Here is an 11,796-nt window from a genome sequence, read left to right on the forward strand (position 1 = left end):
ATGTAATATTCTCCGCATGAAATCAACAAATGTTGTAAAGTTGTAATAAGAAACATGTGTAACACCCTAATATTGCAGTGAACTTTAAAAATGGGATAAAAATCCTGGGGACTTTTAAACAGTTTTTGCAAATATGTATCAATTAATTTCCAGAAATTACGCCTGATATGAAATTGGGTGAAGAAATAATAATGTGATAGTAATAAGGGCAAAGGAACAAAATATTCTTATTTATTAAACCCCAAAACAGCTTTCATAAGAGCACACACTTTGTATTGACTGAACAGCTACAGGATCTCCCATCGGGCTTGATCCCTCTGAAAACTACTGTAGTGCAATCAAGATGAGGTAATGATGTAACCTCTATGAACTACAACAAGGTGAAGCCCAAATTTCAAACAACAATAACAATAACACAACTAAATCACATGAAACAGGTCATGAAATTGATGGGTAACAGCGGGATTGGGATACAGTAGGGCTGTTTTTACACAGGCAGAACAGTTATGATCTTTTGACCAATTATTGGCAAAAGAGCTGATCGGTCGAAAAAATCAGAATTTGGCTGCCTGTGTCAACACAGTCAAAGTGGCAATTATGAAGCGCTTAGCCTGCTTTTATACAGGCAGCCTAATTCTGATCTATTTTTTTACTAATGAGTATTTTGACCAATCAGATCAGCTCTGAGAAAAGCTCTGATGTGACTGGTCAAAAGACCAATGAGTGGGAGAAAAAAAATGAATTAGGCTGCCTGTGTAAACACAGCCTTAGATATGCTAAGTGGCCACACAAATTAATTCAGGTAATTAAATACTAACAAATTAGATGTATTTTCTCATGTTCAGAAGGGGTTTCTATAGTGGATTAAAACGCGGATCCAAGCAAAATCGTTAATAATCCAAATATAAAAAATGATTCCTCACTTTTTAAAATCAATTTTCATAAATAATGAGTGATCTCAGATGCAGAAGAGTGGACAGTGCTTGAGACATGGACTTTGAAGAAACATCAACAGTAAGACTGCCCAAGCGCACATTCACTGCATCAACCTCTAGATACAACCAGAAGGTTTCACAGCAGCAGAGAATTCATATAATGACATCAGGTAAGGCTAAATAAAAATCACAACAAAGCACCCAAACCATAGTACAAATTAGGCATCACACCAACAGATACATACAGGTTGGATTCTAAGAAATATATACAGTCCCTTAAGAAAGTATTCACACCCCTTGACTCTTTTTCACATTTTCTTGTGTTACAGCCTGAATTTAAAATGTATTCAATTTAGATTTTTTTGTCACTGCCCTTCATAAAATACCCCATCATGTCAAAGTGGAATTATGTTTTTAGAAATGTTTACAAACTAATAAAAAATGAAAAGCTGAATAGTCTTGAGTATTCACCACCTTTGTTATGGCAAGCCTAAATAAGTTCAGGAGTAAAAATGTGCTCAACAAGTCACAATAAGTTGCGTGGGCTCACTCTGTGTGCAATAATAGTGTTTAACATGATTTTTTTTTTTATAACTACCTCAACTCTGTACCCCACACATACATATAATTAAGGTCCCTAAATTGAGTGAATTTCAAATGCAGATTCAACCACAAAGCCCAGGGAGGTTTTCCAATGCCTCACAAAGGGAATCTATTGGTAGGTATATGTGTTAAAAAATAAATAATTAAAAGACGTTGAATATCCCTTTGAGCATGGTGAAGATCTTACACTTTGGATGGTGTAAAGGAAGGAAGGAAAACGCTCAGGGATTTCATAATGAGTTTAATGGCTATGATAAGAGAAAACTGAGATGGATCAACAACATTGTAGTTACTCCACAATACTAACCTAATTGACAGAGTGAAAAGAGGGAAACCTATACAGAATAAAATATTCTAAAACATGTATCCTGTTTGCAATAAGGCACGAACGTAAAACTACAAAAAAAATGTGGAAAATAAATTAACGTTATGTTCTGGATAAAAAAGCATTATGTTTGGGACAAATCCAAACATCATCGCTGAGTGCCACTTCATATTTTCAAGCATGGGGGTGGCTGCATCATGTTATGTGTATGATTGTCATTAGCAAGGACTAGGGAGTTTATGATCAAAAGAAACAGAATAGAGCAAAGCATAGGTAAAATCCTATAGGAAAACCTTGTTCAGTCTGTTTTCCAACAGACACTGTGAGACAAATTCACCTTTCAGCAGGACAATAACCTAAAACACAAGGCCAAATATACACTGGAGTTGCTAACCAAGACAACATTTAATGTTTCTGAGTGGCCTAGTTACAGTTTTCACTTAAATCTCGCCGCTTGGAGTCTGGAGCACTGGAAAAGCATACTCTGAAGTGATCAATCACGCATCAATATCTGACAGTCCGACAGATGGGTTTGGCGGATGCCAGGAGAACGTTACCTGCCCCAATGCAACTGTGCGTTTGGTGGAGGAGGAATAATGGTCTGGGTCTGTTTTCCATGGTTTGGGCTAGGTCCCTTAGTTCCAGTGAAGGGAAATCTTAACACTACAGCATACAATGACATTCTAGACGATTCTATGCTTCCAACTTTGTGGCAACAGTGTTGGGAAAGTCCTTTCTTGTTTCAGCATGACAATGTCCCTGTGCACAAAGCGAGGTCCATACAGAAATGATTTGTCGCGATCGGTGTTGAAGAACTTGACTGGCCTGCACAGAGCCCTGACCTCAACCCCATTAACCACCTTTGAGATTAATTGGAACACCGACTGCAGCAAAGGGGGGACCAACTCTATATTAACGCCCATGATTTTGGAATGAGATCTTCGACGAGCAGATGTCCACATACTTTTGGTCATGTAGCGTATATTAGTGTTTTATTTTTACAAATGTTTGAATTTTTCTTCCACTTTGACAGAGTATTTTGTGTAGATCATTGACAAAAATATTACAATTAAATCAATTTTAATCCCACTTTGTAACACAACAAAATTATGAAAAAGTCAAGGGTTGTGACTACTTTCAGAAGGCACTGTACATGAAGTAGCAGTGTGAAATCACTAACACCTGGGAAAAGCATGAACAACTAAAAATCTAATTGGTAGCTTTGCAAAGGGCACTGCTGGGTCATCCACTACTGCATTTCTCAACTGGCAGAACATTTGGACTGGTGACACACGAGGGAGAGCACACAGGCAGAGAGGGAGTCTCAGCGCCATTAGTAGAACAAATATAAAATAATATTATACAAAACACTAGTTTTCAATACTTGATATGCCGTTTCATATGTTTACTGATAGGCTCAACAAAAGCATCAAGAGTTTCATATTTATCTTACTATGTGTTCATATGCATATTTTTCATGTCAACATTGATGGCACACAGATCATTTTAGGGTGGTGTGTTAAAAATATATTCAAATGATAGAACATTCTAAATGATTTAATATGCTCACATTCTAACCAGTGTATAAAACAGTCATAACAATAGTCCTAAAATTTTGTGAAAATCAAAAACACTAAACTGCGACTCTGATCAGTATTGCTTTGACGTCACCCATATCACACAGGTTAAGAGATTAAATAAATTCAAAACATGGTTCAAGAAATACAAAGGAGGGAAGTGTAGCTTGAACTTGTGAGAACAATTGTGATTAAACAATATTAAAGACAGATGCCTGATGTTTTCTGTATCCTTCCTTAAATCGTTTTACAGGCAAGCAACATTTAACAAAAAATGGGAGAACAAACCCGAGGATGAGCAGAGGCCAGTTAGTCCTTTGTAGAGCACAAAGTTGAGGTGGCCACCACCACATGTTTTGGACACAGGAGTCAGGGTTGGGCCAACAGCAATGTTTCCACAGCAACCTCGGCAGGTGTGTGGGACAGCAACAGGCAGGACTATGTGAGTGACAGCGGGGTGTACCATTCCTGAGCCAAGGGATGGGCTGGGGGATCAGGCAAGCAGATGAGTTGTCTCGGGCCTACTCTATCTTCTGCTGCAGTTTCTTCTGGAAGCAGACAGGCAGGATAGAGAGTATGGCCAGGACACCTAGCACAATCAGAGAGTTCCAGGACACTGCCTCCCCAGCTGTCGTCAGTTTGTACAGTGTTGTACCAGCGTTTATCGCCACGAAGGACGGTGGGGCCACTCCTGACAGTCAGAGATAAGGGAGGAAGTCAGTATTGTAAGACACACAACACATAGCTAAGGCATTCCTAGCCAATCACCAAATATTTATGTCGAAAAGCTTGCGAACTATAAAGCTTTGCGCTCCTTTAAAAAAAAAAATATCGTGTTGAGCTGTTGATCGTAGATGCACTTGATTCAAAAGCCCTGCGCACCGGGTAAGCAAAGTGTTCCTTTTTAACCATTTTGTCTGAAGAGACAAACTCCGTCTACCCGGCCGACCGGCAAATATGAGACAAAATCGAGTGCACCTACAGCGCTGCCCAATCGGATAGCTAAAAATACCGTGGCTGCAGAATTCCATAACCTTGGCTACAGCTAAATTTAATAGGCTACTAGCCTATGTAAGATTTAATAACTTTTAAAACCATGATCACAGAGAGACTGTCAGCGAATACAGCAAAGAGCTGCTGTTTTTATGAGTGAGTGCATGTTTAAGTTTATATTCAGCGCTGTCACTGTTTTTATTCAACACTATTATAAAACTCCCTTATCCGTACTTCCGCTCAGGTTCAGCTGCAAGGTTCAGAGTAGCCAAGTATCGATAGCCCTGCGTTTTATTTTTATTAGCAGCTCGTCGTGTCGATTTTAATATCAAGGAATATTTTACATTCTCTGGTCATAGGAACAACATGAATTTGTGCATGAGGCAGATGCGGTATGACTCGAGTTTCGCCCTTAGGTGGAAGAGTGTGTCCCCTCTCTCTGGCCAGTCTCACCGGAGGAAAGGAAGGAGAGAGCAGCGACCGTGAGAGGCGGTTGGGAAAATCATTTTGACCGGTCATCCAACTCGGAAACTCTGGCATCTTTCCAAAGCTCTGACTTTTCGAGCTGAAGATCACTAACGTCGTGATTTGACCTTGTTTGTCATGTATTGTCATGTTATGTCTTGTTCCTGTTCTTTCTCTTCACTTCGTTTCCCCCTGCTGGTCGTATTAGGTTACCTTCTCTCCCTTTCCTTCCCCCAGCTGTTCCTCATCTCCTCTAACTACCTCGTTTGCTCTCTCCCACCTGTTCCCTTTTTTCCCTCTGATTAGGTCTCTATTTCTCTCTCTGTTTCTGCTTCTGTCTTTGTCAGATTCTCGTTTGCTTCACCCTTGTCCCGTCCTGTCGTAATCTGCCTCTTCATCAGATGCTACGTGTGATCAGGTACCTCTGTCCTCTACAACCCGCGCCTACCCGGAGAGACCAGCAGTCTGTTGCCGCTAACCCTGCTATTCTCCTCTGCTGCTAGAAGGGGACTCTCCTGTAAAGATCAGAGGACTTTATGATTTATTTGTCGCCCTCTCTGCGGGTTGTCTATTTTGTCAACCGATACATCTGAAGAGGATTTATGTCTTCCCTGTGTTTGGACATTAAAAGACTCCGTTTCTGTTAAAACGCTTTTGGGTCCTCACTCACCTGCATAACATTGTTGACCATCAGACGCAGGTACCATCAGTCCAGTAAAATCTAAAAGCGAATTATTAAAATTCATGCTCCACAGTGCCTCACAAGTGCTAAACCAACTAATCTATTTTGTTATCAAAGCTCGAGTTTTGAAATATAATATGGTCTGAGATTAACAATATTGGCAGGCCAATCATATAGCCAATATGCTGTGATAATGCATTAGGCCTACTGCCCAAACCTCATTCCTACAAAACTGTTTGTGTGAGATTAATGTAGACCTCAGCTTGCTTTTTGACTGCAAAAGTGATCTTGACTCAGAAAAGTTTGGTGACCACTGTATTAAATGGTATGAGAGATTCAAAAATAGCTCAGCAATAAAGACAATGCAGCACTATCAACACTGTTTTCTACTGAGAAGGAAATACTGGAGTTTGATATATCTTAGCCTTACCAAAGAAAGTACCAAGGAAGAAGAACCCCAAAGGCACATTGATGATGGGTGAGGTGATGTTGATGAACCAGTTGGGGAGAAAGGGAGTGATCCTCAGAAATATGATGTAATTGATGAGATGATCTCTGTGCTTGTCAACCTGCAATTGAAAACAGATAGCAGAACCTGTCATTCACAGAAAGGCTCGGAGGCTACTAGCCCCCTACTAAGACTCCACTGTTCTGTGGGTGTTACTAAATTGTTAAAAGTTTTCTTGTACTCTCATATCAACAACTTCCTACACTGTTCACGTACCAAATCAACCTGTTTTTCCTTCCAAAAAGGTCTTACCTGCTGGGACCATTTCTGGACTCTCTCTGTCAGGTATCTGTAGACCACTGGTCGCCCCACTAGATAAGACAGCATGTAGCAGAAGGAAGCCCCCAGGCCAGAGCACTGGGAAACAGTGACAGAGGCAGTACATTTTGTAAACCGAGTCTGGTTTACAGAGTCAAAGTAAATTTTGTAAATGTCACCACTATTATTAGTCATAGTTCTCCTTGTGTCAATAGTATACTCACCAGGCAGACGAGGAAAAGAGCCAGGGGGAAGGGGTAGAGATAACCAGACAGGATACTGAGGAAGATGGATCCAGGGATCGCAAATGTCTGGAGGCTGAGTCAGTAGCGTCAAGGAATACAGCTCAAGGGTTGAACACACAGCAGTATGTGCACACACATTTGTGGATGCAGTCACAAAAATACACGAAACAAAAATATAAAAACGCAAGATGCAAGAATTTATAATATTTCGTGGCCTGAGGAATGTTGTCCCACTCCTCTTCAATGACTGTGTGAAGTTGCTGGATATTGGCAGGAACTGGAAGAGGAACTGGAAGATGCTGTCGTACACATAAATCCAGAGCATCCCAAACATGCTCAATAGGTGACATATCTGGTGAGTATGCAGGCCATGGAAGAACTGACACATTTTCAAATTCCAGGAATTGTGTACAGATCCTTGTGACATGGGGCCTTCCATTATCATGCTGGAACATGAGGTGATGGCGACAGATGAATGGCACGACAATGGGTCTCAGGATCTCGTCACGGTATCTATCTCTGTGCATTCAAATTGCCATCAATAAAATGTAATTGTTTTAGTTTTCTGTAGTTTATGCCTGCCCATAGCATAACCTCACCGCTACCATGGGACACTCTGTTCACAACGTTGACATCAGGAAACCGCTCGGCCACACAACGCCATACATGCTGTCTGCCATCTGCCCAGTACAGTTGAAACTGGGAGTCAACCGTGAAGAGCACCCTTCTCCAGCATGCCAGTGACCCTCGAATGTGAGCATTTGTCCACTGAAGTCGGTTACAACACTGAACTGCAGTCAGGTCAAGGCCCTGGTGAGAATGACAAGCACGCAGATGAGCTTCCCTGAGACATAATTTCTGCACAAACTGTCAGAAGCTTCTGTTGTGCAAAGCCACTGTTTCATCAGCTATCCGGGTGGCTGGTCTCAGATGATCCCGCAGGTGAAGAAGCCGGGTGTGGAGGTCCTGGGCTGGCGTGGTTACATGTGGTCTGCGGTTGGGAGGCAGGTTGGACGTACTGCCAAATTCTCTAAAATGACATTGGAGGCAGCTTACGGTAGAGAAATTAATATTCAATTCTCTGGCAACAGCTCTGGTGGACATGGCTGCAGTCAGCATGCCAATTGCATGCTCCTTCAACCTGAGACATCTGTGGCATTGGGTTGTCTGACAAAACTACACATTTTAGAGTGAACTTTTATTGTCCCCAGCACAAGGTGCACCTGTGTATTGATCATGCTGTTTAATCAGATTATTGTTGCCACACCTGTCAGGTGGATGGATTATCTTGGCAAAGGAGAAATCCTCACTAACAGGGATGTAAACAAATTTGTGCACAAAATGAGAGAAATACAATTTTTGTGCATATGGAACATTTCAGGGATCTTTTATTCAGCTCATGAAACATGGGACCAACACTTTAAATGTTGTGTTTCTATTTTTGTTCAGTATTGTTAAAACATACTCCACTGTAGTAGCATACAGTACAAGTTTATTATAGATCTGGCTGCAGGACTAATTTGTGCAGAAGTATTCGCTATGAAAGAGGAGAAAAACATGGTCATATGCATGTTATGGTACCACTTCATATGTAAACATCATCCATATTGAGAGCACATTTATTTTTATGAATATGAATTAACACTACACAGTATGAACTATGAATACAAATGCAGTATCATGTCTCATGTCTTCTTCTGCTAGTTTACTTAATCTCTTTCCCCTCCACTCTTTAGGAACATGTTAATGCATAGTGTCTGTGCTCTGACCAGTATGTGCTAACAGCACAAGGACTGGACCAGCTGACCAGGCCCCAGACACTGTCTGGGATGTGTTGTCTTGTAGTTTTACTGGTAACGTTGCTGACCTTTACCATGTTGTGGGAAAAGCATTTCTCACACAGGATATCAAACATTTATTTACCAGTACAACTACAAGGCAACACATCCCAGACAGTGGCTGGGGCCTGGTCAGCTGGTCCAGTCCTTGTGCTGTTAGCACATACTGGCCAGAGCACAGACACTATGCATTAATATGTGCCAAGACAGTGGAGGGGAAAGAGAATAGGAAAACTAGCAGAGGAAGCAGGGTAGAAAACATCAGGCATGATACTGCATTTGTATTCATAGTTCATACTGTGCAGTGTTAATTCATATTCTTCATAAAATGTGCTCTGAAGATGGGTGATGTTTACATATGAGGTGGGACCATAACATGCATAGGACCATGTTTTTCTCCTCCTTAATAGCGGATAATTCTATCTGGATGTAATGTGTTTCTGAAGTGCAATTGGCAAATCTGGAACAGAGTTTCTATTGCAAATAGCTGTGGGTGGAAAGGATGTCCTTAGAACCTACTGTACTGATAAAGTTGAACTAAGTTTAACTGCATGTCCATGTCTGCATTCATCTGTTCATCTGTCTTCTCCGGTCATAAAATTAAGGGAAATGTACTGCACTCTGTGGTTGTTGTGAACACACAAGAATCGCCTGAATTAATACTCAAGGATCAAAGCCCACTGTACCCCCACCTCCTACTTCTCCATTCATTATCCAGAGGCAAGCCCATGCCTTTACTATGGCCTTGGCTTGGCTGGCTGTTTTGTTCAAAGGAAATAATGAATGAGAGGTACACCGAGCAGGCGAGAGAAAGGTAGGGGAGATTAGGGATGATGCAATCAACAGGCCCATCACAGAGTAACAAAAGCCTGTTTTGGCCCGCTTCCCAGTCTGTCGCTCTCCTCTGCTGACCCACTGGATTACATAGGGGGCCTCGCAGACATGATGCATGTTGAAACAGCTAATAAGTATGTAACTCAATCCTCCAAACGTTAACAACTTTGCAATACATTTACTACCCAAAAGGATACAAGATATAGGTGGTAAAGTAGGCTACTAACACTTGGGTGTAGTAGGTGTCCTTATATTTGGAAAGTACAGTGCCCAAGGCTTTGGCATCATCCATATCTTTGGGGATTTTAATAGTAGCCATCTCATCACTGAAATGAAAAAACATGTATATCAATTCACCATCATACAATGTTGTGGATAAATAAAAATGTGTGAATCTGTGTGCAAGGGCTTTGACACTTACAGAAACAGAAATTAAAACGTGACTGTCTCTATTGGAGTGTGACATACTAGGCTGTAGACATTTTAAATCAAATGGTTCTCATCATTAGCTGTGATAATCATTGATAACAGGCTCCTATATATCTGTAATAGTCATATTTCCAAACAGCCTTTACATGGTGATACTTTCTTTGTTCTCTATTCGGACGTCCCAGGTGTCTTCTAAACTCTGATGGCTAGTTGCAGGGGAATGTTTGAATTGAGAAAATGCTCCGTTATAAAATCATATCCATTTCCGCTCCATAAAATAATCCATCAACGGTTATAACAGCTAATGATGAGAACCATTTTAATGAAATGATTTAACTTGGCTGGTGAATGCCATTTGGTAGGCTGTTTCACAAAAGTTACAAATGTTATACAAAAGTAACTCTCTAAACATGAGTCTGCTTGCTGGAAAGATAAATGCAAAGAACAATTACTCGTTGAGCTCTGGGAAATTCCTGTACACTAGGTACATGACAGAAGCAGCGCAGGTGAAGACAGACAGCAGGATGAGGAGAGACATGCGAGCTGAGCCCCCTCCAGTGTATTGAGTCTCTGTGGAGAGGGAAGTAGCTAAGTTATATAGCACACACAGTCAGCAAATTAAAAATATCTTGATAAGCCTCTATTCTTCTGTAACAACAGCAGTAAGCCTCATGTAATGTCTTGCTTCACTTTGCATCACTTGTTGTTCTAGTTCCTGGTTGATTTCCCCAGAGTACATGAAGCATGCTATGTAGTCAAACCATTCAAGATATATAATCCTTGAAACTGACTACATATGTTCCTCATCAAAGTTAGAATACATCTGCCTATGTTATCACATGACTCCAAGCTTATGTTTATTTAAATAAAAAGGTTAAATCAATTAAAAAAGTATAAATAAAGTGTGTGTTGTGTAACATCCTGTTATGATAATTGTGTTGCTCCATCTATATAAGAATAACATTACATGGTTAGCCTACTAATATTTTCCTGACTTCATCCAAGTAGTTCTGTCATTGACACTGATTAACACTAGTAATTTAATGTCAAACTGGGTATGGCCCCTGACAGTGGCTGGATAGATAGCAAGCTACTAAGTTACTAACCTGATCATGTGAATTTCAACCAAATACACTGGTAACTAACCCATTTTGTCTGTGCTTCAACTCCGTCATACCACCACCAGCCTTGAAAGCAAGTAACTTCTGAATCTTGATAATCAGCTGTTAATAACGTTAGTTAGCTAACGCTGACTGACAACAGCATATCCGCATTTCACAATCATCTGGCTAGTTATCAAGCCGGCTAGCAACATTATTTAACGAGACGTTTACCACATCATATAAACAGTAATGTATCTTAACGTTAGCTAATCAATTAGAACACAAATAAATTAGCTAGCTATACTAGCCAGTTAGCCGGGATAGCAACGTCGTTATCTATACATACCTTTGAGGGTTTGTGCCTCGTTAAATGTTGTCTTCGGTTCCTCGTGTAACGTTACTGACGAAACACTATCGGTCTCTCGTCTTTCTCTTCGTTTCTTGGCCATGTCCGCTTATTAAATTAAGATATCGATCTAGCTACACCGACCTCGGGTGTAATACACCGGGCTTCTGTCAAAGTTGAAAGTAAGAGACGAGAGACCACTTTGCCAACCGGCGACCAGCAAATTGACACATTCCCACAACCTTTCACCTTTTCTGAGTTTGTTTCTCTACCTTTTCCCCACAGTGCCACCATGGGGCACCATGCATTTCCAAAACAATGTTATAGCAGCACAGAGTTTAGTGTTTATATAGTATATTATTGTCGTTTTTACAGTAGCAGTAATATTATTGGCTTTCATTTTTGTGACTAAGTTGTTGGTTGGTTGTTCTGATGTTATGATGTCATCCAAATCATCATGAAAGATCGTGCTGAAAACTTCAAATCTACTAGCCAACTGCAATGACATGCTTTCCATTTTCATAATATTTTGTTGTCTTTATTTACTGACTGTAAGACAGTGTGAGAGAGATATCACACATGTAAAACTACAACTCCTAGAGTGCAATAGTTCGAAGCGGATGTTCGTGTTGGAGAAATTTGCCGCTGATCTATC

At 40.6% G+C, this 11,796-nt stretch overlaps 1 protein-coding gene and 1 long non-coding RNA gene across 4 annotated transcripts; one reads left to right on the forward strand and one right to left on the reverse strand.

The window, feature by feature from the left end:
- Positions 1–203: 203 nt before the first annotated feature.
- LOC115112456 (transmembrane protein 41B) lies at positions 204–11,397 on the reverse strand. 3 transcript variants are annotated; one of them, XR_010461587.1, is made up of 8 exons: positions 11,142–11,397; positions 10,145–10,262; positions 9,461–9,589; positions 6,571–6,664; positions 6,341–6,445; positions 6,011–6,149; positions 3,899–4,131; positions 204–3,834 (listed from the first exon to the last, which is right to left on the reverse strand). XR_010461587.1 is itself a non-coding variant. In XM_029639536.2 (7 exons), exons 1-7 carry the CDS (start codon positions 11,242–11,244, stop codon positions 3,962–3,964), a joined length of 858 nt encoding a protein of 285 aa, XP_029495396.1. In that variant the 5' UTR covers positions 11,245–11,397; the 3' UTR covers positions 204–3,961. The 3 variants fall into 3 exon arrangements, 2 of the variants coding, with proteins under 2 accessions (XP_029495396.1, XP_029495397.1); XM_029639536.2 differs by having other exon boundaries at positions 204–4,131; XM_029639537.2 differs by lacking the exon at positions 11,142–11,397 and adding an exon at positions 10,839–10,938 and having other exon boundaries at positions 204–4,131.
- On the forward strand, positions 4,126–5,957 carry LOC135565373 (uncharacterized). The gene is made up of 2 exons (XR_010461588.1): positions 4,126–4,589; positions 4,850–5,957. It is a non-coding gene; the product is annotated as an uncharacterized LOC135565373 (long non-coding RNA).
- Positions 11,398–11,796: the final 399 nt, after the last annotated feature.

The sequence above is a fragment of the Oncorhynchus nerka genome, linkage group LG27, assembly GCF_034236695.1.
Source record: "Oncorhynchus nerka isolate Pitt River linkage group LG27, Oner_Uvic_2.0, whole genome shotgun sequence".
Classification (NCBI taxonomy): domain Eukaryota; kingdom Metazoa; phylum Chordata; class Actinopteri; order Salmoniformes; family Salmonidae; genus Oncorhynchus; species Oncorhynchus nerka.

Bases quoted from the DNA above. Each gene is read 5' to 3' on its own strand.
- LOC115112456 (XM_029639536.2), bottom strand. From the start codon at position 11,244: ATGGCCAAGAAACGAAGAGAAAGACGAGAGACCGATAGTGTTTCGTCA. The intron at 6,150-6,340 runs GTAAGACCTTTT...TTTCAATTGCAG, and splicing joins TCCAGAAATGGTCCCAGCAG to GTTGACAAGCACAGAGATCA. The intron at 4,132-6,010 runs GTAAGGCTAAGA...TCTGACTGTCAG, and splicing joins CTTCCTTGGTACTTTCTTTG to GAGTGGCCCCACCGTCCTTC.